Here is a 25,639-nt window from a genome sequence, read left to right as displayed (position 1 = left end):
CCCATTATAGGCTACATCTGCAAAAATAAAAATATGTCCCGATTCGATTAACTACAAAACAAACATCTGAAAATTCAAATGAGGAGAACCATCTCTTATCTCCTTATGTGACCAGAAACGTAAAATAAGAAACTATCTAGTTTTTAAATCAAATCCTGACAGTACTAGAAATTAATACCAGTACTAAGCTACGCAAGACACAACTGTGCAGGTTGCTCCTCCATCCCATTCTGATTCATTATTTACTGCCTCTCATGACATTTTCACTTCCTTCAAATTGGTTACTTGTGAATTCTTCCCACCCCATTCAAGGGATCATCCCCTTCATTTGTCCCCAGCTGGTTTCCCAAAAAATATTCCGTCTTGAGTTGGGGACGCGGTGAGGGGGGGGGGGGATTCTGGCTTGTCTCCATCCACTCGAGATATTTTTGATTTCTTTCAAATTTTATCAACCCCCTCCAATTTAACCATTTATCCGTAACAAAAATCTTGTGCAAGAGCTCACTTCACAGCGTAATTATAATATTTTTACTCTTAACTTGCTCAAATACTCTAGACGACAAGACGGTACTTTTTGCATACAGAGGTGTTTTTGATTATGGCAAAATTTATGGTGGTATATGTATAATATATATGTATTATGTAAGCATGATTTTTTTCAAACGGCTCCGTATTAAAAAAATCACATCATGTGATTTTCTGGCCGAAACAACCTAATAGATAGGCCTAAATTTTCCTAAAAACCCTAAATTTTCCCACGAGGTTGGGAAAATTTGTTTAGAGCCTTAATTTTAGAAATGAATTATGTGACAGACGTCACATTTATATAGGCTACATTTTAAGACTAGAAATGATATCATTTTCCCCCAGGAGTGGTCGTATCGTTTTTAGTATGTACAGCGACATCAATTTCCACTTCGGCCGGCGCTGGCGATGACAATACATAAATCGCAAACTTTCAAATTTATTGGTGCCAATCTTCGCATACCTGGACACCTCCATATATGAATTATTCCGTGTATGAAGGGGTTGCTCCCTCCTCAATACCATGCTTTTCATGGTTTAGCACTTTTAAAAAAGCTTCCTATTCTAACTAAACGGCCCTTGTGTTTCTGGAGTCGCTCTTAAAAAATTGGAAAAACAGACACACTTTAGCGTAAAGAGCAAGGCATTGAAGAGGGTGGCAACCCATTCATATACGGAACTATTTCTGTTCGTCCTGGGTTTTAATGTTGCTCCTTGCTTTCAGTTGAAAAAACTTGTTTTCTCAAGTAATTTCTGATCGTTTTTCAAATAATGCCGGTAAATCTAGCTCAACCTTCATGGAAAATTCCCTCCCCGCACGAGAAACTCCTCCTTGGAAAGTTCTTTCCACACAAAATATTCCCTACCTCCCGTAAAACTTTCCGGGCTTTTCCATCCTTGCTGAAAATCCACCCCCCCCCCCGTAAAATTTCTTGCAGAAGATTCAGCTTGAAAAATTCTCCTTAGCATAATTTCATTTGAAAAATTTTTAAGTTCTAATCATTTTTCCGTGCAAATTATTTCCCAGAAATCGAAATACGCTTAAAATTTCCCCGGAACATCTCCATATTCAAAATTGAGTAGGCAAAGAGAAAGTAAGAAAAATAAAAAGAATTTCGTATAGCAGTTCTAACAAATCTTCCCAGTGTAAACTTTCCCCTGGAAAGTTCACAGCCGAAAATTTCCCTCCAGTAGAAACCCACCCCAAGCACAAAATCCCCATCCCGAAAAATGTCTGTATGCTCAACAATGGGTAAATTTTATAACTTAACGACCTATCCCCAGGTACTGGGGGGTAATGTTATCTCCAAAGGTATAGTTTTGGGACTTTTCAACAATGCTAAACAAATTAGCTATCTGAAAACTTTGATCAGACGACTTTGGGGGGGGGGGGGGGCGAAGGCGCAGTGGTGGGGGGGGCTAGTTGCCATCCAATCTTTTTGGTGACTTAAAAAGGTATTAGAACATTTAATTGCCGTTCAAATGAGCCCTCTTCCGATGTTCTAGGACAATGGGTTCGATACGATCATCACTGAAAAAAAAAACAAGCATCAGTGATCTTTCTTCTGAAAAAAATTACGAATTCCACATTTTAGCCGATATGACCTTGAAAATTTCCCTGGCCCGTAACTTTTTATGGGTAACACTAAGCTTAATTAATCAAACAGTTCGTGGTAACGAACTGTAAGTAAGGAGCGACCCGGCTCAATGGTAACCGAAACTGTAGAAAACGGAATTTTGATACCAATAGATACATCAAAAGAATCAGATTTTAATTCTGATTTCAAATATATAAGTTTCATCAAGTTTAGTTCAACGTATCAAAAGTTACGTGCCTGAGAAAATGTGGCTGATTTTCGAAAAAAAGGGGGAAAGACCACGTAAAAGTTATAGAATCTTAATTAAAATCGCACCATAATATTCAGCGCATCTGAGAACCCTACCGCGGAGATTTCAATCTCCTATCAACAAAAATGTGTAGTTTTTCATTTCTTGCCATAATAAATATCACGGATGCGTGTTTATTTGTTTTTTTTTTTTTTTCCCCAAGGATGATGATATCGATCCAGTGGCCCTATAATTTCATGGGAGGGCTAATTCGAACGGAAATTAAAAGTCCTACTGCCCATTTTAATCGACCAAAAAAATAGAGGGAAACTAAGTCCCCTCCTACGCTTACATTTTCCCCGAAGTCATCTCATCAAAATTTTGAGATGGTCATTTTGTTCAGCATCGTCGGAAATTTGATAACCATGTGTTTTTGGATGACTTAGTCCTCCAAAGTCCCCGGGGGAGGGCTGAAAGTTTTGAACTTTACCCAATGTTAACATATAGTATTGGTTATTGGGAAGTATACAGATGTTTTCAGAGGGGACTTTTTCTGGTAGTGGGGGGGGGGGAGTGGGTCGGGGGTTATATTGGACGATCTTACCATGAAGGTAGTTTTCATGGGAGAAGGGACATTGCTATGAAGGGGGCGCCGGATTTTCCAGCATTATTTAACTAAAGATCAGAAATTATATATAAAAAACAAGTTTTTTAACTGAAAGTAAGGAGCAACATCAAAACTTAAAACGACAGAAAACAGTACGTTTATGATTGGGTTCATCCCCTAGTCAATACCTCGCTCTTTAAGCCAAAGATTATTTAGTACTTTCGTAAGAGCTATTTATTCTAATTAACGGCATTTGTGATTAAGGGGTCATTTTTAAAGAATTGGAACAAAATTCGAACTTTAGCTTAAAGAGCAAGGTATTGACTAGGGGGCAAACCCTCTAATATACGCATTAGAAATATAAGAATATAGAGGTTCGTTACGTAAGTTAATTCGGAAGTTACGTATATTTATTACTAATAAAAACGTTCGTAAATAAAATTAAACGGGTTTCGAGATAGCCATTTAACCAAATAAAGGTAAAATTAATATTCAATATTTTTTTTAATTATTCATGTACGGTTAGCCAAAATCAAAACCTGCATTAATTCAAAAACATTCAAAAATTAAATAATAAAAAAACAAGTTTTTTTAACTGAAAGTAAGGAACGACGTTAAAAATTAAAACGAACAGAAATTATTCCGTATATGAAAGGGGCTGTCCCCACCTCAACGCCTCGCTCTTTACGCTAAAGTTTGACTTCCTCACAACTCTATTTTTTTTTAAACAATGAAAAACTTTAGCGTAAAGAGCGAGGCGTTGAGGAGGGGACAGTCCCTTTCATATACGGAATAATTTCTGTTCGTTTTAAGTTTTAACGTGGTTCCTTACTTTCAGTAAAAAAAAAACTTGTTTTTTTTATTTAATTTTATATATTTGGAATCAGTGTAAACCTCTATTTAGTTCTTTATTTGTAAGCCCTTTTATATTGGCAGATGTAATGGTTTACGTAAATTCCAAAGATAGACGATAAACGTTGGTAAATGATCTTTATTAAATAACGTGAGAATACACATAGAGAAAATAAGGTGGCACAAGAACAACTAGCTACGACGAAGGCGAAAGATGGACTCCCTTTAGAAATGAACCAAGAATATAACTTTCCTGGAACGGAAGTTCCAGGCCTGGAAACGATCCCTTTCCCACGACTAGTTTTAGTCCCAAGAGCCCCCCTTGGACCGCTATCGTTGACACATAAATGCCCAAATAACTAAGAAATGAGATACCCGGAAAAGTTTCTCGAATTGATGTTAAATACTTTACAGATTCTCCCCCCCCCCCTGTTTCAAGTTAAATTTCCCAAATTTGGCTTATCCCCTTCTCATTAAACCCCCAATCTTTAATTGAATTCAAAACATTCCCTTCCCAAATCATTCACTTCTCGCCTACTAACATTCTACAGCATGAACTAGTAAACAATTACATAATACAAACACTACACAATACTTGCATAAGTAAAAACTTACATTGTATAAACGAACCACACTAACAACAGTAGTCGGAAACTGGATATTTTAACACTTCATTTTTCTTTGTCTACTTTAAAATAGACTTGTTCCCCATTCCCCCTGAATTTGATGAGGACAAGGAAAGTTGGGATTATGTATAAACTTCGGAAGAAACTCCCGTTAGAAATGAACCAAGAATATAACTTTCCTGGAACGGAAGTTCCAGGCCTGGGAACGATCCCTTTCCCAAGACTAGCTTCCAAATTTGGCTTATCCCCTTCTCATTAAACCCCCAAACTTTAATTGAATTCAAAACATTCCCTTCCCAAATCATTCACTTCTCGCCTACTAACATTCTACATCATGAACTAGTAAACAATTACATAATAAAAGCACTACACAATACTTGCACAAGTAAAAACTTACATAGTATAAACGAACCACACTAACAACAGTAGTCGGAAACTGGATATTTTAACACTTCATTTTTCTTTGTGATAATAAGAAGGCACTGCGAGATGGTACTGATTCCTCGCAGGGCGGTTTGGAGTACCCAGGAAAAGGGAGCTGGTTTTGAGGTCCCGTGGGATGGTACTGATGCCTCACGGGATGGTTTTTTTTTTTGCACTGCGAGATGGTACTGATTCCTCGCCGGGCGGTTTGGCTACCCAGGAAAAGGGAGCTGGTTTTGAGGTCCCGTTGGATGGTACTGATGCCTCACGGGATGGTTTTTTTTTGTTGCACTGCGAGATGGTACTGATGCCTCGCAGGGCGGTTTGGATACCCAGGAAAAGGGAGCTGGTTTTGAGGTCCCGTGGGATGAGAAAAAAAAAAGATGGAAAGGGGGCTGGTTTTGAGGTCCAGTGGGATGAGGTTGATGCCTCACGGGATGGTTTTAATGCGTAGCGCTAATAGTTAAGTCCTCACGGGATGTTTTTTTTTGTTGCACTGCGAGATGGTACTGATGCCTCGCAGGGCGGTTTGGCTACCCAGGAAATGAGAGCTGGTTTTGAGGTCCCGTGGGATGAGAAAAAAAAGATGGAAAGGGGGCTGGTTTTGAGGTCCAGTGGGATGAGGTTTATGCCTCACGGGATGGTTTTAATGCGTTGCGCTAATAGTTATGTAGAGATATCAACAGTAGAACTGCCATTTGTCGAAACACAATTTAGTATAGCAAACCCAAATAGGTCAAAACCGAGGCGTTCCGTAGCAGTATAACCCCGAGGATTTTATTGGTAATAATGCCTTGACGTCATTGCACCAGGGTATGCCAATCAAACTGCAAAGGTTGACATATCTATTCCATTATTTATAAGTTTATGCAATTTCATTTATTTGTCGCTGGTATTTTCAGGATTAATAAGCCTTACTTGGTCCTTCATTTTGCCTTAAACCAAAATTTAAACATAATCACAACTTTTCTTGTCTTCACCAAATTCAGGGGTATGGGTAACAAGTCTAGTTTAAAGGATACAAAGAAAATTGAAGGGTCCCGTGGAATGGTACTGATGCCTCAAGGGTAGGTTTTGTTGTCCGGTAAAATAGTACTGGTGCCTCGCAGGGTGGTTTGGCAACCCGTGTAAAGGGAGCTAGTTTTGACTTCCCGTTAGATGGTTCTGATTCCTCTCGTGATGTTTTTTTTTGTTGTACTGCGAGATGGTACTGATGCCTCGCAGGGCGGTTTGGCTAGCCAGGAAAAGGGAGCTGGTTTTGAGGTCCCGTGGGATGGAATCTGTAAAGTATTTAACATCAATTCGAGAAGCTTTTCCGGGTATCTCATTTCTTAGTTATTTGGGCATTTATATGTCAATGATAGCGCTCCAGGGGGGGGGCGCTTGGGACTAAAGCTAGTCGTGGGAAAGGGGTCGTTCCCAGGCCTGGAACTTCCGTTCCAGGAAAGTTATAGTCTTGGTTCATTTCTAAAGGAGTCTATCTTTCGCCTTCGTCGTAGCTAGTTGTTCTTGTGTTACCTTATTTTCTCTATGTTTATTCTCATGTTATTTAATAAAGACCATGTACCAACGTTTATTGTCTATCTTTGGAATTTACGTAAACCATCACATCTGCCAATTATAAAAGGCACACAAATAAAGAACTGAAATAGTGGTTTACAGAGTGGTGGCAAGCGGTTAAGACTAGTGGAGCATAAATCACTTGGGGAAAACCTCCAAGTGACATTTGAGTGACCGTTATAAGTACTTACGACATGTTACGCTAAATACTGGCAACATATTGAAGAGCTATTTCGCCCGCTACCAAAATTGCTTGTGATATTGAGCCGCGAATACTGCAAAAGACTGATAAATAAGACATCGAAATGTTACGAGGTATTGAACTCTCTTCTATTCAAAGTGCCTTCTTGAAAAACACTTTCTTTTAAATGAATATTTTGAAATAGGATGTTACACAATGCCTAGTATGGATTTCCTCGCAATAGCTTCTACCTACTAATTCAAATTTCAACAACTGAGAGTCTCCGGTTGATTTCTACCTTCACTTATCCATTCTACGTTTGGTGTTTTTTTTTTGCCTGATTTTATACAGTCGACGTGTGATCTACATTTGACAGTTTCCAACCAATGTTTAACATTTTGAATTCGATAATCGAAAATCAATTCTCAATTGTGACTCCATTTGATGATAGTGGTTTAATTGAGACCAACTGCAATTGGATTGGGACAGACTATCTTTCGTAAGTGATTTAATACGGCTAAACAACCCAGTAAATTTTATTAGACCCTTGTCGTTAAGAGTGAAGTTTATTGCCCAAAATCCAGCGTCCGTAATTAAAAAGAACGGTGTTTAAAACAAATATTTAAATTTTTAGAATAATTGCTTTTTCAAATTATGATATCAATATGTCAGTTTTTATTCCTATTCTCGATCCGGCGGAAACTGGATATAACAAAAAGGTTGCTTTTGATTTTGTAAAACAGTGGAGGGAAAATGGCATATTTCCATTTCCTATATTTGACTCCCCTCGATTATAAATTTGTCAACTTTAAAATGTGGATTACTTGTAGCATATGCCCCAGGCAAAATAGTAGGCAAAATGGTTGCAGAGTTTGTAGGCGTGGCTCAATTTAAGGATGAAAGGGCATATCTATTCTATAGAAGGATGCAAAAATTAGGAAGGTCATGTAGGGTGATCTTAGAAGCCAGGGATGATGGTGTAGTCCTTGGAATATTTGCTCTTAATTTATTCAAGGAGGGGATCAGACCGTCCTACAAACGGTATTTGTTGGAGAATAGTGCAGAAATTTGTTTTTGTTTAGGTGATGCGTACAAGGTTGCAAAGTAATATGAGCAGATAGAAAAGATAGTGGGGAAAGGAGACACGTCTTCTTTTTCCGATGAATTTTTTTTCTGCGCTGACGAGGGTGAAATTTGGACTCAATGATAATGAGAAGGAACTGCGAGATGTTACTGATTCCTCGCAGGGCGGTTTGGCTACCCAGGAAAAGGGAGCTGGTTTTAAGGTCCCGTGGGTTGGTACTGATGACTCACGTGATGGTTTTTTTTGTTGCACTGCAAGATGGTACTGATGCCTCGCCGGGTTGTTTGGCAATCACTAAAAAGGGAGCTGGGTTTAACGTCCCGTGGGATGGTACTGATGCCTCATGGGATGGTTTTTTTTTGTTGCACTGCGAGATAGTACTGATACCTCGCAGGGCGGTTTGGCTACCCAGGAAAAGGGAGCTGATTTTGAGGTCCCCTGGGATGGTACTGAGGCCTCTCGGGATGTTTTTTTGGTGCACTGCTAGATGGTACTGATGCCTCGCAGGGCGGTTTGGCTAACCAGGAAAAGGGAGCTGGTTTTGAGGTTCCGTGGGATGGTACTGATGCCTTATGGGATGTTTTTTTGTTGCACTGAGAGATGGTACTGATGCCTCGCAGGGCGGTTTGGCTACCCATGGAAAGGGAGCTGGTTTTGAGGTCCCGTGGGATGGTACTGATGCCTCACGAGATGGGTTTTTTTTTGTTGCACTGCGAGATGGTACTGATGCCTCACAGGGCGGTTTGGATACCCAGGAAAAGGGAGCTGGTTTTGAGGTCCCGTGGGATTAGAGAAAAAAAAGGCGGAAAGGGGGCTGGTTTTGAGGTCCAGTGGGATGAGGTTGATGCCTCCCGGGATGGTTTTAATGCGTAGAGCTAATGGTTATGTAGAAAAAAAAGGTGGAAAGAGGGCTGGTTTTGAGGTCCAGTGGGATGAGGTTGATGCCTCACGGGATGGTTTTAATGCGTAGCGCAAATAGTTATGTAGAGATATCAATAGTAGTACTGCCATTTGTCGAACCACAAGTTAGTAGAGCAAAACCAAATAGGTCCAAACCGAGGCGTTCCATAGCAATAAAACCCCGAGGATTTTATTGGTAATAATATCTTGACGTCATTGCAGCATGGTAGGCCAATCAAACTGCTATGGTTGACATAACTATTCCATTATTTATAAGTTTATGCAATTTCATTTATTTGTCGCCGGTATTTTCAGGATTAATTAGCCTTTCTCGGTCATTCCTTTTGCCCTAATCCGAAGTTTATACATAATCCCAATTTTCCTTGTCCTCATCAAATTTAGGGGGAATGGGGAACAAGTCTATTTTAAAGTATACAAAGAAAAATGAAGCGTTAAAATATCCAGTTTTCGACTACTGTTGTTAGTGTGGTTCGTTTATACTATGTAAGTTTTTACTTATGCAAGTATTGTGTAGTGTTTGTATTATATGATTGTTTACTAGTTCATGCTGTAGAATGTTAGTAGGCGAGAAGTGAATGATTTGGGAAGGGAATGTTTTGAATTCAATTAAAGTTTGGGGGTTTAATGATAAGGGGATAAGCCAAATTTGGGAAATTTAACTAAAAACAGGGGGGAGAATCTGTAAAGTATGTAGAACATCAATTCGAGAATCTTTTCAGGGTATCGCATTCTTTGTTGTTCGTGCATTTATGTGTCGATGAGATCGGTCCAGGGGGGGGGGGGGCGGTGTGGACTAAATTTCGTCTTGGGCAAGGGGTAGTTCACAGGCCTGTAAATTCCGATCCAGGAAAGTTATATTCTTGGTTCATTTCTAAAGGAGTCCATCTTTCGCCTTCATCGTAGCTAGTTGTTCTTGTGCTACCTTATTTTCTCTATGTGTATTCTCACGTTATTTAATAAAGACCATGTACCAACATTTATCGTCTATCTTTGGAATTATGTAAACCATTACATCTGCCAATATAAAAGGCATACAAATAAAGAACTAAAGAGAGGTTTACAGAGTGGTGACAGCAGAGGTTTACAGAGCGGTGGCAGCAGAGGTTTACATCAGCATAACAAGTCGATTCTTTTGATATATTTATTGATATCAAAATTCTGTTTTTTTAAAGTTTTGGTTACTATTGAGCCGTGTCGTTCCTTATTCACAGTTCGTTACCACGAACTGTTCGATAATCACATAGAGGAAAAGGCCCCTGACTTTTTCTTCGTTGGATTGGTAGAAGACGAACCACAGGGAATCAGGCAGCAAAGTCAGTCAAATATGTCACCATATTTTAGATAAGAAACTTTTGAAAAGATACTAATGTGTTATACATCTTTTCACAAAATAAGTATGTTGTCTCATCATTCATATGATGATTTATTTTTATCTTAACACTCTCCTTAGAATTTTACTTCATCTCCATGTGGTTCAGTTAATTTTTGTTTGTTTTTAATCTTGTGCCCTCTATCCCAAAATAAATTCCTGTGTATATTCCTGTATTACTCTTCAATTACAGCCACTAGCCTAGGAAAATTATTATTTTGAGTGGAGGTAGGGACTTACCCTGATCAGCTGGAAACTTGATCGCGGCAGTAGATTCATCAAATATAGCACCGTTGGAGTCTGAAGGCAAAAAATCCCCTGAAATGAGACGCAGTTAGAATCATTGAAAGAAAGTAAAATCATTGATCATTCATTGACGATGTAAGTTGATACTTCTGCAAAATAAGCGTTTGAAATAAGAATAATTTTCTTTATGTTTAGGGGTTAGAAACTGGTCTTTTTCCCTTTTTGATGGGCTTTTTTAATCCTTTTTCTACCTATTCCACATGTATACACTCTTACGGTTTAACATTTATGCTAATAATTAGCTATAATTAGAGTGAACAATTGATTATATTAATTAGGTGCAGATGTAAGATGTAAATAATTAAGATTATGGCTACTTCAAGATATTAAGGGAACAAAAATATTAAGGGAAAAAAGGGGATAATTTCAGCCAGTTATAAACATGAGAATTGAATCATATTTACACACAGGAGATACGTAAATACCAAGGTTATATGAAGGACATCGTCCCTGCTGAAGAACCCGAAAATTTTCATCTTAAAATACATTTTTAGTGCTTAGTGTCCGCTCTCTTGCACCAACCCTCCGAAACTCAGGCATATGTGGTTCAGAAGATCAAGTATCACAAGATGTATCCGGTGGAGAATGATTTAAAAATAGGAAGAGTCTGTTATTACTAACAAATTTTCAATTTTTCTGAGGGGTCTTTGGCCCGTTCCAAGGAAAGGACTCGGCTTCTATCCCGAATACAAGTATGATTCAAAATTAGCCATGGTTAAATATGACGTTTCACATGTTTTTTTTTTACAAGACTGCAGAGTAAAACCGGTGGGCGTATAGTTCTGCTTTTTGGGGAGGATGGGCCTGAGTGGTATTCAGTAGTGTGACCTCCAGGAAACAAAAGTCTCCATCACTGTTATTATTTGTACCACATTTGACGTCACTACCGTCATCGAGGTCATCACCAACCGTCATCGGTCTTAACATCATCTCCGGTAGAAGATATACTCATCATCGATGTTATTTGTTGTCGATCTAAATCATTATTGTCAATTATCCTCTTCATCGTACTCTGCACTATTTTATCGTCTTGAAAATCGTTCGGTCCTTTGTCAACATTCTTATCATCACTGTCATAATTTAATCTCTAGAAAAATGCCCCTGCAAAGCTTTAAGTCAGTATGTCCTTCAAAATAATTATCCCCCTGACCAGAGCCATCGAGATCCCGGACTAGGCGCCTGGGACGAATTTATTCTTGGCTTATACTTGACGAATTATCAAGCACATGAATCCTAAATTTTACAAAAATCTTCAGCACTAATTTTTCAGACAATCGAATAATTTTTTTTTAGTTCCTTCTGAAAAAAATTCCTGTGTACGTTAGTGTCCTACAGGTAAAGAACTACCAATGTAAATGAGGTGGCCTGCCAAAGTATTGATAGCGGTAGCAAACAACTGTTAACCTAAGTTTAGCCAAATGTTATTTTACCTAGATTTAACTTTGTTACGCTGAGTTTTGTAAGGATAAATTCTTCTGGATTGAACCCAGAATGCACACAGGGGGATATTGGGGAGGGGGCAAATTAAAAAAAAGTCAAAAAGGGAAAATAACGAAAAAATTTGTAGAATTTGGGAAACATCTAGGAGCTCTCAGGATTTTAGGGAAGACCCAGGCCTAAAGGCCCCCTCCCTACATAAGAGACAAGGATTGAATTCAGTGTATGTCAAATTTTTTCAGGGTTGTATTTTCCACATGCAACGTTTCGCGTTGGTTAAATGTTGTGTTGGTTTAGTCTTGCGTGGATAAAATTGTGCTTGGAATTGAAATTCTGCCTGGTTTGTTTTTGCTTAGCTGAATGTCCGAAGGAGGGGGAGGGGGTCAATGATTGAATTTGAGAGAATTTTCTAATATTTTAGTGTCACATTTCGAATATGCTATTCTATATCATAGGCAGCGGGCTAGCGCTGCCTAAGTAAAGAACGATGCGTTTTTTTTTGTTTTGTTTTTTTCTCTCCATACCCGGGCAATTCGTATCGAAGAAGTTGTGGTAGAAACTTCGAAAAGGGCTCTTTCGATTGGAAATTGGAGTGGCTAGTGCCCTTTTTAATAGTCGAAAGTGATTGGAGGGCAACTAGCCCCCCCCCCACGCCCCTCATTCCCCCAAACACATCCACTCAAAATTTTGAGATAGCCATTTGTTCAGCGTAGTTGATTTCCAGATATAAAATATGTTTTTGAGGAGGACACTCCGCCATAATCCTCAGGGCAAGGGTTTTAAGTTATGCCCTAGGGGCATATAAGCTTTTATAGAAAGTGTTGTCGTAGAAACTTCAAAACAGGCTCATTCGATTGGAAATTCAAAGGGCTTGTGTCCTTTTTAATTATCAAAAGTGATTGAAGGGCAACTAGCCCCCCCCCCACGCCCATCTTTCCCCCAAACACATCCAATCAGAATTTTGAGATAGCCATTTTGTTCAGCGTAGTTGATTTCCATATAGAAAAAATGTTTTTGAGGAGGACACTCCCCCACAACCCTCAGGAAAAGGGTTTAAGTTATGCCTTGGGGGCGTATAAGGTTTTTATAGAAGGCGTTGTCGTAGAAACTTCAAAACAGGCTCGTTCGATTGGAAATTCAAAGGGCTAGTGCTCTTTCTAATAGTCGAAAGTAATTGGAGGGCAACTAGACCCCCCCCCCCCACGCCCATCAATCCCCCAAGCACATCGAATTAAAAGTTTGAGATAGCCATTTTGTTCAGCGTAGGCTAGTTGATTTCCAGATAGAAAATATATTTTTGAGGAGGACACTCCCCCACAACCCTCACGGCAAAGGTTTTAAGTTATGCCCTGGGGCATATAAGGTTTTTATAGAAGGCGTTGTCGTAGAAACTTAAAAACGGGCTCATTCGATTTGGAATTCAAAGGGCTAGTGCCCTTTTTAATAGTCGAAAGTGATTGGAGGGCAACTAGCCCCCCCCGACACACTCATCATTCCCCCAAACACATCCAATCAAAATTTTGAAATAGCCATTTTGTTTAGCGTAGTTGATTTCCAGATAAAAATATATTTTTGAGGAGGACACTCCCCCACAATCCTCACGTCACTAATGTTTAGGTATGCGATGGGGGTACATACGGTGTATAGAGCAAGTGGTGTTGTCGAAACATCAACAAAGGCTCATTTTATTGGAAATTCAAAGGGCTAGTGCCCTTGGTAATAGTCGAAAGTGATTGGAGGGCCCTGGGGGCATATAAGGTTTTTAAAAAAGGCGTCCCTTTTTAATAGTCGAAAGTGATTGGAGGCAACTAGCCCCCCCCCCCCATGCCCATCATTCCCCAAAAAACATTCAATCAAAATTTTGAGATAGCCATTTTGTTAAGCGTAGTTGACTTCCAGATAGAAAATATGTTTTTGAGGAGGACACTCCCCCAGAACCCTCAGGGCAAGGGTTTAAGTTACGCCCTGGGGGTATATAAGGTTTTTATAGAAGGCGTTGTCGCTGAAACTTCAAAAGGGGCTCATTTGATTGGAAATTCAAAGAACTAGTGCCCTTTTTAATAGTCGAAAGTGATTGGAGGGTGACTAGCCCCCCCACGCCCATCATTCACCCAAACACATCCAATCAAAATTTTAAGATAGCCATTTTGTTCAGCGTAGTTGATTTCCAGAGAGAAAATATGTTTTTCAGGAGGATACTCCCCCACAGCCCTCAGGGCAAGGGTTTTAAGTTATGCCCTGGGGGAATATAAGCTTTTTATAGAAGGCGTTGTCGTAGAAACTTCAAAAATGGATCATTCGATTAATAGTCAAAAGTGATTGGAGGGCAACTAACCCCCCCCTACACGCCCATCATTCCTCCACACATTCAATCAAAATTTTGAGATAGCCATTTTGTTCAGCGTAGTTGATTTCCAGATAGAAAATTTTTTTTGAGGAGGACACTTCCCCAGAACCCTCAGGGCAAGGGTTTTAAGTTATGCCCTGGGGGTATATAAGGTTTTTATAGAAGGCGTTGTCATAGAAACTTCAAAAAAAGCTCATTCGATTGGAGATTCAAAGGGCTAGTGCCCTTTTTAATAGTCGAAAGTGATTGGAGGGCAACTAGCCCCCCCCCACACCCATCATTCCCCCAAACACATCCAATCAAAATTTTGAGATAGCCATTTTGTTCAGCGTAGCTGATTTCCAGATAGAAAATTTTTTGAGGAGGATACTCCCCCACAGCCCTCAGGGCAAGGGTTGTAGGTTATGCCCTGGGGGCATATAAGGTTTTTATAGAAGGCTTTGTTGTAGAAGCTTCAAAAAAAGCTCATTCGATTGGAAATTCAAAGGGCTAGTGCCCTTTTTAGTAGTCGAAAGTGATTGGAGGGCAAATAGACCCCCCCACGCCCATCATTCCCCCAAACACATTCAATAAAAATTTTGAGATAGCCATTTTGTTCAGCGTAGTTGATTTCAAGATAGAAAATATATTTTTGAGGAGGGCACTCCCCCACAACCCTCAGGCCATTCGATTTGAAATTCAAAGGGCTAGTAGCCTTTTTAATAGTCGAAAGTGATTAGTGATATTTTTTGTTGTAGTTGTTGTTTAGACCAGGGCACTTCGTATCGAAGGAGTTGTCGTGGGAGATTCGAAAGCGGCTCATTCGATTGAAAATAGAAACGGCTGATGCCCTTTTTAATTATCGAAAGTGATTGGAGGGCAACTAATCCCCCTTCCACTCCCACCCACCCATTTGCCCATTATGTTTAAAAACTAAATGTTACCCTAAGATTAAATCAAAATGCACTGTGATATTGCTAATTCCAAATAAGGCATCTCAGCAGTATCCCAAGAGCGACTGAGGGTATTATGTTCAAACTTTCGGGGCTACTTCTGCCCTTAAAATTTAACCAAATCAAAATAGTGTAAGTGTATCCATGCTATCTAAGAAAGTAAACAGACTTTTTTGCGAATTGTATCAAGTTTTCCATTTCAGGTCAACTAGAGGAGGTATGAAACTAAATTAAACAGCACTATTTGTGTCCAGATTTTTAAAAGGGTGTATGTTGTTAAAACTTGCTGAAAATTTTTCTCCAGCATTCAAATAGATGGCCAAACTATAAAGTCTTAAAAAACGAAAAGATTTAAAATGTTAATTTTTTCGCCTTAAAAGACCATGTCAATATAAAAATAAGAGAAATTAATTAAAAAAAAACTTGTCCAACAAAATAAGTTTTTCGGATCTAATTAAAGACCTACGTTAAACAAAAAATGAGCAACAAAAAAATCAAATGGTCTATCAAGATTAAAGCCACCGCAAATCAGTATCGATAAATAAATAAAACCCAAAACGAACAGAAATTACAATAAATGACCGAGTCAAACTCAAAACGAGGAGAAATTAACATAAGTTGGGCGCAAAAACCCTATGCCTTCCCAAGGTCAGAGCAAAATTTGCCCTTTACTGAAAGAATATAAATGAATGTGCATTGTCAGTTTAATATACATATACTGATATTTAGTAATCAAAATCTTAATATTTTTTTATTTATTAAATTTATAAAAGTAAACACATTTGCACTACTCGTGGTTCACGCCAGCTGATTTAGGTTATTTTTCATACAAGGATACCCTTCAACTGCGGCAGCTTCTTTTTTCTAATGGTGAATGACCACCTACTAGATAGATTATTTAGAAAACCGCAATGAAAGCGGGGACAATATTTCTTTCAGGGGCCTCGCGTACTATTACTAATACTACTACTACTAACGACTCAGTGCTGAACCAAGCCACCTATGGCCAACAAAGCTACGCAAGCTTCTACTCCATCATAATTTATTCAAAGCTTCCTTCTTTATACCCACCAAAGAAATTCCAATTTTCTTTGGATCCTTTCTTACGAACTTTTATATCACGACCCTAAATATTGTTTAATTTATACGCGTCTATTCTTTCTTATGAGTTATACGAAATGTACTGAATAATTAACATTGAAGTGTTAAATGCAAATTTCATAATTTTCCTTCATTTGAAACCATTTAGAAATTCAGTCAAAATCCCACGAATGCTTTCTTTTTGTTGACTTGCAGTTAGCCATCAACCATAAAATTACCTCAAAGAGTTGATCATTGTTTAAATATGAAATATCTTACTGAAGCGGAACAAACATACCATTTGGTTCTTCGTCATAATAGACAATTTCTTCCTCGAGGGGCGAAGATTCGCAAACAATTCTCACACAACAATCGGGGGCGCTGGATTCCACTTTTTCAAAACAAAGGTTATCCTGGTTGAGTCCAGCTCTAAAGAATCCCGACGGGCAGTTATACGGCTTACAGACAAAGGAGCCATTAGGTTGACATTGGCAATCTTGGGTACAATTTTCAGTTATAAATGATTTTCCGACGTCGTACAATTTTCCATCATGCATGCATGGCATCTCCTCGGGAGCCGCTACAAATAAAGCACGTTAAAGGGTCAAGGTATTTATGTATTGTACGGTCAACACTCAAGATGTTTGGTTAATCCTAATGAAAAATACCAAAACATGATGAAAATATAATACTTTAGAAACAAATTTGGGCTATATATTTGCCCAGTAGGGAGGGGGGATAGCCTAACCTACCCCCCTCCCCCCTAATATGAAAATATATAGCCCAAATTACATAATTCCAATGTATTCTGTCACCCGCCATTTGTTTTCCACTGAGCTTAAGCTAATTGTTTCTTAATGCAGACAGATAAAACTGGTTTGTTCTCGAGTTTTACGCAGCAACCCAAATATAACTGAAAGTAAATAGGTTCAAAATTCCTAGGGCATCTAGGAATATAAGTAATATACATTTGGCAAATTGAAGTATACAATGAAAGGTTCTTAAAAATTAAATTTATTTGTTATAACAAAAGCAAGAGACCAATAAATCTGTAAAAAACACATCTGTACAAAATCTGTAAAATCACGGCAGGAGTCGGTAAAACTACTGTGTTTACCCATCAAGTGCAAAATTTCTGTAGATGACATGTCAGTATTCTCAGGGGCTTTATTGAACCGAACAAAGAATTTTAGCGGCATCGGAAAAACCGTGGCTTAAAGCGCCACGATTTTACCGAACTTTTTCTGAGTGACCAAAAACATTGGGGGACGTCCCCCTCCCCTCCCCCATGCTTGAAGGCCCTGCTTATCAATTACCCAGGTTAGCCCACTGACTTAGGGCCCACTGGTATCAGGAGGCCTACTGAAGTTGATCTGCGGGCTATGTACCATCAACTCACAGGGTATATAAATACTCAAATAAAGCAAGTCAAAGGCTTCGAGACAATCGGAATTACTAAACCATTAGTTTTTTCGTCATTGATTTTATTAATGCTAATCATTTACAATAATCACTTTTTTCGAAGAACTCCATCATTTTTTTTTACAACAGGAGTTTCAGCAATAGACACAACCGTACGTAGTAGACAGTAAGAAGGACAACATCCCCTCGCCCTAAAACAATCATTGCTCTTTTCTTGGGAAATACATTGACCATCCTGAAAAATCATCAAATGTGAATATAAGAATTATTTATGACGCGATTCCGACCCTCTCCCCCCCCCCCCCGAAGAATAATGTGTAATTATGCCAATGACATCTGGTTGAGCCTATTAAGTTACTGCTATTCAAGAGCTAGTTTATACTACTGCTTCTGTTGGCTTTTTGCTTAGCCGAGAACAAAATTCTTTTTACTATATAACTAGAAAAAAAAAGATGTTTTATGGGTTTTCTTGACTGTTTTGTTGCTTTGGGACTTGGGTGGTTAAACTTTGCGTGGAATAAAACTGATATTCAATAGTTTTATCAAGCATAAAAAGCCAACGTTATTACCGCTCTGGGCTTCAACCTCGAGACATTTTTGAAGCACTACATAAGCTCCCATTAGCATTTGTCAAGCAAAAAACCAACAAGATTTTATGTCCTGCTATCGGCCCTTACTACTTTGATAAAGCCATCAGAAGTGTCTTAGCATTAACAAGAACCAACTGCATAATCGCAAGGAGCCACGAAGAAGGGTGCCTGCTGGAGAACTTGTAAAACACAAAGGACAATAAGTTGGCCGTTTAGCCACCTCGTTTCATCTAGATGAAATGAATCATCTACACACTGTATACAATTGGTACATGGTCTTAACTCCCAGCCAATACCTAATCCTCAATTCTCTAAATAATCGTATGGCATTAGACATCAGGCACGTGAAGCCTGAAGCCAAGAGAGTAGCCTATATCTCAATATGCATTCAGTCAGTGGGTTTTGATAACAATGTAGCCTAGTTTTGATGACCCTGTTTTGTCTCACGGCAGGGGCAGGGGATGCAGCTGAAATTCTTTTGGGTGAAGAGGGGGTGGGATAATCGGACTTATAATTTTATTCTTGGGAAACGGGCAAACAATTTTGTTTGTCCTCACAGTAGACCATATGCAACCTTTTTTTAAAATTAAGGTTGTATGTAATTATCTCTAAGTAAGCCTCTGCTACTAGTTATTACTAATTCATTCATCTCCCCTCTTGTATTGTAAAATTGATTAACATTGTAACTAGGTAGGACTACCTTGTAGTCTCACATTTGGCTGAACTATGTCGTTGGTAATTTCAATTTGAAATATAAGCCATTCATTTATTAATAATTTGCTAATAGTCTATTTTAATTATCTGACTCTTTAAAATGATAATTCCGTAAATAAATCCAAAAAACGCTTCAAAAGATTATGGTTGAAGAGCCGTCAAATTTCTTTTTGAGGAGGTATAGGCGTGTATTTACTTCCTACACGTTATAGCAAAAGAGAGAAAAAAATATTACTGTCGTATGATTCCGTTTTAAAAAGTGTGCTTTAATTCTATGGGTTTATTTTTGTCTCGTACTTCGTAAACTATTTTACATTATACTTAAGCATTTATAAGAAAGAGTAATCAAATAACTTTTGCTTTTAACCCGTTGTTGCATTTACCTATTGTTGTACTTTGAGAAATTGAAAACGTTGGTCTTAAAAATAACTTTCATAGTGCCAGCATCCTCTCTAGCCAGTGGTAATGATTCACGAAAAACGAGGGGCGGGGTGAAAGCATTCTTAAAAATATAGGAAGGCAATTTTGTTGCTTTTCAACTTTTTTCGGTGAAAACTCAAACAAAAGGGCATTTCCCAATGAATATAACCAAAAAAGGATATTTTCCCAAATTTAGACGAAGTGCAAAATTTATTGAGGCAAATGCCCCCACCCCGTTGACACCCCGATTCCTACCAAAAATCCTTGGGCCCGCATTTTCCCTCACCCAGCATTTATAAATCCACCAGTGCCAGCGATAAACTTCCTTTAGGAAATAAAATAGATGTGGTTCACCGTAGCTCTCAGAGATTTTAAGCAGCCTGCTTGCATATTTGTTTTCTCTTTTAGAATCATTTTTTTGGGGGGGGGGGGGGGAGGTACCGAGGTTAGGTTACGTATTTAATATATGCTATGCTTTGTCCCCCCCACCCCACCCCCCCTAATGTGCAAATATATAGCCCAAATTTGTTTCTAAACTATTATACAGTCATCCTACTTTATTTTATTTCATTAGCATTAACCAAACTTGACTTTTTAGAAAGGCCCATATAATGCAAAAGTATTCAATTTTTTAATACACTATTTTACTCTACTTTTTTTAATACACTATTCTAACACATAATTAATTACAAAATGTGCTTTAATCGCTGAAAAATCAAGGTGAAAAAATAATAGAATCCGGCAAAATAAAATGACAAAATAAGCACATTGGTATAAGTACAATTTAGTACATTGGTATAATACAACTACTAAGAATATATCCTCACGAGTTGAAGGAGAGCCAAGTAGAACTATTTGACCTTTCAATATATAACCTAAGCAAATCCAAATATCGTTCGTCAAGAACAATTTTTTGGTGACTGCATGGATTAGTTGAAAGTTTTATTAGATGAAAGACCAATGAAAAGAATAGACTTACTACTTATGCACACTCCTCCTCTGTTTTCAAAGCCCTTTGCACAAGAACACACCGGTCTATGGTCTCTGGTTGTACATATGCCAGAGGGCAGAGATCGAGCACATGGGTTAAATAGCTTGCAAGGATTAGCACATGCGCCTCCAAAACACAGCTTGTCACTAGAACAATCCCGGTCGCTTCGACATGACTCTTGAGCTAAAAATTAAAATAATTAGAAAAAGTTTTGATCTCAAAATAAAAGGATTTTTTCTGGGAATTTTTTTTTTGCAAAAAAAATTAGTTTGGAATATTATCTGCGGACTCCTGCTCTATTTTAAAAGTTATTAGTAACAAAACCAGATGTTATTGTAAATGTGCGAGAAGGAGTAAGGCAAGGTGGGATCTTATCTCCTAACCTTTTAACAACCTTAATTTCTAGCATTCTGGCTAAGATGTAGTTGGTTGTACTGATGATATATTGCTGTTTCTTACGACCTAGTTCTGATCAGCCATTCCATAAATTTTTTCTCCCAAATGTTTTCTACTGTTTTCGGTGCTTATAGACCAAGTCGTAGGAAATGATATAGAAAGTACTGGTATAGTTTTGTATAATTTGCAGGTTGAAGAAGATTCATTTTGGAAAAAGGAGGTAGAGATGATATTAAAAGGGTCAACAAATCCCGTGGATTTTTCCTCTGTCTAAGTCCTGTGGACATCTACTTTTAACCGAAGTGCCCCCAGAGCAAGGAAATTTTCATGCCATCGTCACCCCTTTTCTACAATAGCTTGCAAATAAAAAAAATATATAAAACTGTTTTTTCTGCTGGTGGCTGTGGAAAGGATGATGTGGCAGTGGATTAATTTTGTAGGCACTTGGGTTAGGCCGAATGTAAATGACTATCTTGATTTGAATTGTAAAAATAAATCAGAACTGTATTTTTTTTTCTTTTAATTTGATCTATCGTATAAGATGCCAAAGGTAAAGACATTACGTTCATTGGGAATGTCATAGGCATGTACGTGCAGATACTGTATATCCCATAGTGAGGTTTCAATTTGACAACCCGACCCAACCCCCTTAAGGACGGGCAAATTACATGAACTCTATTGGGAACTATGCAAAAAATCTAACAATTCAGGTATTAAGGAGGGGTGGGTTTCATGGTCCTTTAACCATGCGGATGTTGTTGGTTCGAGAAATGTTAATAAGGAAGCTGTCTTCGGGTAACTGTAAGTAAGGAGCGACCCGGTTCAATATTAACCGAAACTCTACAAAACAGAATTTTAATACCAATAGATACATCAAAAGAATCATATTTTTATGCTGATTTCAAATATACAAGTTTCATCAAGTTTAGTACCCATCAAAAGTTACGCGCCTGAGAAAATTTGCCTGATTTTCGAAAAAGGGGAAAACACACCCTAAAAATGATCGAATCTGAATGAAAATCAAACCATCAGATTCAGCGTAACAGAAAACCCTACTGTAGAGGTTTCAAGCTCCTATCTGCACAAATGTGGAATTTTATATTTTTTGCCAGAAGAAAGATCACGGATACGTGTTTATTTATTTTTTTTGCGTGTTTATTTGTTTTTTTTTGTTTTTGTTTTTTTTTTCCCAGGGGTGATCGTATCGACCCAGTGGTCCTAGAATATCGTGGGAGGGCTCATTCGAACTGAAATTAAAAGTATAGTGCCCTTTTTAAGTGACCAAAAACATGGAGGGCAACTAGGCCCCCTCCCACCCTTATTTTTTCCAAAGTCACCCGATCAAAATTTTGAGATAGCCATTTTGTTCAGCATGGTCGAAAATATAATAACCTTGTCTTTTACAATGACATAATCCCCTCAAGTCCCTGGGGGGAGGGCTGAAAGTTATGAACTTTACCCAATGTTTACATTGTAGCCTATTGGTTATTGGGAAGTATACAGGCGTTTTCAGGGGTGATTTTTTCTGGTAGTAGCAAGGGGGGGGGGGGTTGAGGGGCTATGTGTGAGAATCTTTCTAAGGAGAATGTTTTCATAGGGGAAGAGAAATTTCTAGGTAGGCGATACCGGACTTCACAGCATTACTTAAAAAACGATCAGAAATTAAAAAAAAAAAAACAAGTTTTTCAACTGAAAGTAAGGAGCAACATCAAAACTTAAAACGAACAGAAATGATTACTTATATGATTGGGTTCGTTCCCTAGTCAATACCTCTCGCTATTTAAGCCAAAGATTTTTTAGTACTTTCATAAGAGCTATTTATTCTAATTAACGGCCTTTGTGATTAAGTAGTCATTTTCAAAGAATTATACCAAAATTCGGGCTTAAGCGTAAAGAGCGAGGTAATGAGCGAACTAGGGAGAGAACTCCCTAATATACGTATTAAAAATATATGGATATAGAAGTTCGCTACGCATGTTAAGTCGTAAGTTACGTTTATTTATTACTATTGAAAACGTTCCTAAATAAAATTAAACAACTTTTGAGAAAGCCATTTAACCAAAATAAAAGTAAAATTATATACAAATTTAGTTTTAATTATTCATGTACGGTGGGCCAAAATCGAAACCTGTATTATTCAAAAACGTTCAAAAATTAGATAAAAAAACAAGTTTTTTTAACTGAAAGTAAGGAGCTACATTAAACCTTAAAACGAACAGACATTATTCCCTATATGAAAGGAGCTGTCCCCTCCTCAACACCTCGCTCTTTACGCTAAAATTTGACTCTTTCTCACAACTCCTGTTCGTTTTAAGTTTTAATGTCGCTCCTTACTGTCAGTTAAAAAAATTTGTTTTTTTATTTAATTTTCATTAAACAGAACATATTCAGCAACTGAATTTTGCGAAAAAAGCATCTTTTGCTGTTCTTACTTTGTGACCTAGATGTTATGACTAAAGGTTTTTACCCTCAGCATTCCAAAGTACTTTTAGCTGAAGACCCTTGGTCAAATTATACCTTTCTCTTTCTCTTTGCTTTGTGCTTAGTAGAGTACTTGCAGGGTTGCCACCCTGACCTGGAAGAATTTACTAAATCGGAGAGGAAAAATTTACTAGATCGCATCTGTTTTTACTAAACGCTCAAAAAAAAATTTTTTTTGCACCATCAAGCATCGATTTTTACTATAGGAGGATAATCAATACGATTTTCACAATCTTTTTTCTTGATTGCTGAGAGAAAAAGGAGCCTGGTGAGAGAAATTAAAAGTAAGTAGAAATGTAACATTATATATATATATATATATATATATATATATATATATATATATATATATATATATATATATATATATATATATATATATATTATGTCACATTTCTATTTACTTTTAATTTCTGTCAGCAGGCTCCTTTTTCCTCAATAAAAGTGTTTAAACTGAGGAGATTCACCTAATCACCTTGGGTGGTTGGCTTTTGTTTTGATTCCAATAGATTCCCAATCATCACAAATCCAAGTGTCATTATAGCTTCATTTTTAGTTGGTACGATTTGATACACAGAAAGCTGATTTTGTCGACCTTGAGACGCCGGAAGTGAATTGTCTAGTTATGAAAATAGGTGACTGCTTGTCTGTCTCTGAGACAGACAAGCAAAATTGTAAAACAGACAAGCAAAAATTGTAAATTGTCATATGTTTATGTCAATTTTCTTCCCTGAATTCAAGGAAAATAAAAAAAAAGTTTTGTTTACTATAAATCATGACTTTTCACTAGATTTTGGGAAATTTACTAGATCCTCTAAGTTTACTAGATTTTTTTCTTTTTACTAGATCTAGTAAAATCCTACTGACGGTGGCAACCCTGAGTACTTGTTTGTGTACAGTGTACAGGTCACAGTTTATATAATTATCCAGTAAGTTTACCGCAGATGATTTCTGGCTCTTCATTCTCGGTGCGAACAAAAAGCTCCTCCCACTTATTTATGCTCTTATTGTGCAATTATTGGTTGAGCCGGTCAAGTGATTTTGTCAATATTTGTTTCTTAGGTGAATATTCTTTGTCTACCTATGAAAAGATATGATGTTGCTTATGTTTAAAGCTTATCTGGAACCTTGGGGTATCGGTCCAGATAATTTTATAATAGGTGAGATAGGAAAAGGTCATACTGCTAATTACATAAACTGTGGTACAGGCGTCCTAAGAGACAGGGTAAAAAAAAAAAAGATATGTAAAATGCATATTCAGTATACTGGGAAATATGACTTGCTATGATGCAAGAGAGAAAGAGAGAGAGAGAAAAATGGAATTGTTTTGACATTACGGCGATCTTGGTGCTAGATCTTCACGAATTAATAAGCCTATATGTTATATGTTATAGAGTTTTAGATGGAAAAATCAGCGATTTTTAACTAGGAAAATAGGATTTCTTGCCATTTTCTTGCCCGATTAGCGGTATATGAACTTGTTCTAATCATCTTCATTTTAAAATTAATATAAAATTACTAAAAATGCTACAAGTTATATGTTTTATGGTAAAACATGTTTAGTAAAGTTTTATGGTTTCTTTCTTATATTTCAATTGAATAGAGGTATGTTTTCTGTTGTTACTGGGTTGCATTTTCCCTACGCTTCGTAGCCAGTGGCAACAATTGAACAAAATGTCAGGGGAACGTATTTGTAAATGTTGGGGGGGGGGGACAATCTGTTTTTTCTTAAATTTTTCAATAAAAGTCCCGAAAAGGAATTTTTAATAACAAATACCAAAACTTTGTGGAAAATCTTGGGGGGGGACGATAGGGGGGTGGGGGTAAGTGCTACCTCAAAAGCTCTACCACTCTTTTAGCAGCAAGAAATTGTATGTGAACCAGGTCTTTTTGGGGGGAGGGGTAAAACAGACTCCTCTCAAAGCTCTGGTTTTTGACAAAATATTTGAATTTTCGTCTTTCTAAAAAAAAAAAAAAAAAAATTAACGCTCCCCAAAGAACATCATTTCCAAATAACTTCGGAGACAGGGCCTACGGCGTAAAATCGACTCCGATTCAAAAACTTTTCCCCAAACTAAAGTGCGCCCCATTGAAATAGATTATGTTATTCATCAGCAGCCTCATTTTCTCCGTATTTTAAAGCAGCGTGACAAAATTTTGAGACACCTATATTACGCAACATGTAATTTGGAAGCATAAATCTCACGCTGATTTTTCACACTTCTTGAGGCTTTTGTGGCAATATCCTCTTGACTAGATAAGGGCTTTCTTCATAAATTAGAGACATTAGGAACCATTGTTTTTGCCCGTATAAAAGCAAAGTGGTGTCAATGTTCTCCTATGTTAATGCTCAAATTACTATACTTAATGCAGCTACTAAATAGTATGTAGAAATTGGACGACGTGCAGCACTTCCGTGTTTTCTAAGATTCAAGAGTCGAGAGCCAATTGCACTTCTGTAATTCGTATCGTAATGTTCCAAGTTTATGAGAAACTATCTAAAACATCATTGCAGGAAAGAGCTAGGGCATAAATTTCCCATAGGCTA

At 37.7% G+C, this 25,639-nt stretch overlaps 1 protein-coding gene across 1 annotated transcript in view; it reads right to left on the bottom strand.

Moving 5' to 3' along the window:
- sas (stranded at second transmembrane protein) overlaps window positions 1-25,639 on the bottom strand; it is a 146,913-nt gene that overhangs the window by 96,122 nt on the left and 25,152 nt on the right. The window contains exons 2-4 of the mRNA XM_089092484.1: window positions 20,203-20,397; window positions 16,376-16,657; window positions 10,216-10,293 (exon numbers count right to left, since the gene is read on the bottom strand). Coding sequence (XP_088948610.1) covers window positions 10,216-10,293; window positions 16,376-16,657; window positions 20,203-20,397 — 555 coding nt within the window. The remainder of the gene's footprint in view (window positions 1-10,215; window positions 10,294-16,375; window positions 16,658-20,202; window positions 20,398-25,639) is intronic.

The sequence above is a fragment of the Artemia sp. Qi Xiang Cuo genome, chromosome 7 (genome assembly GCF_049724085.1).
Source record: "Artemia sp. Qi Xiang Cuo chromosome 7, ASM4972408v1, whole genome shotgun sequence".
Classification (NCBI taxonomy): Eukaryota; Metazoa; Arthropoda; class Branchiopoda; order Anostraca; family Artemiidae; genus Artemia; species Artemia sp. Qi Xiang Cuo.
This window is presented reverse-complemented; position numbering and strand designations above follow the sequence as displayed.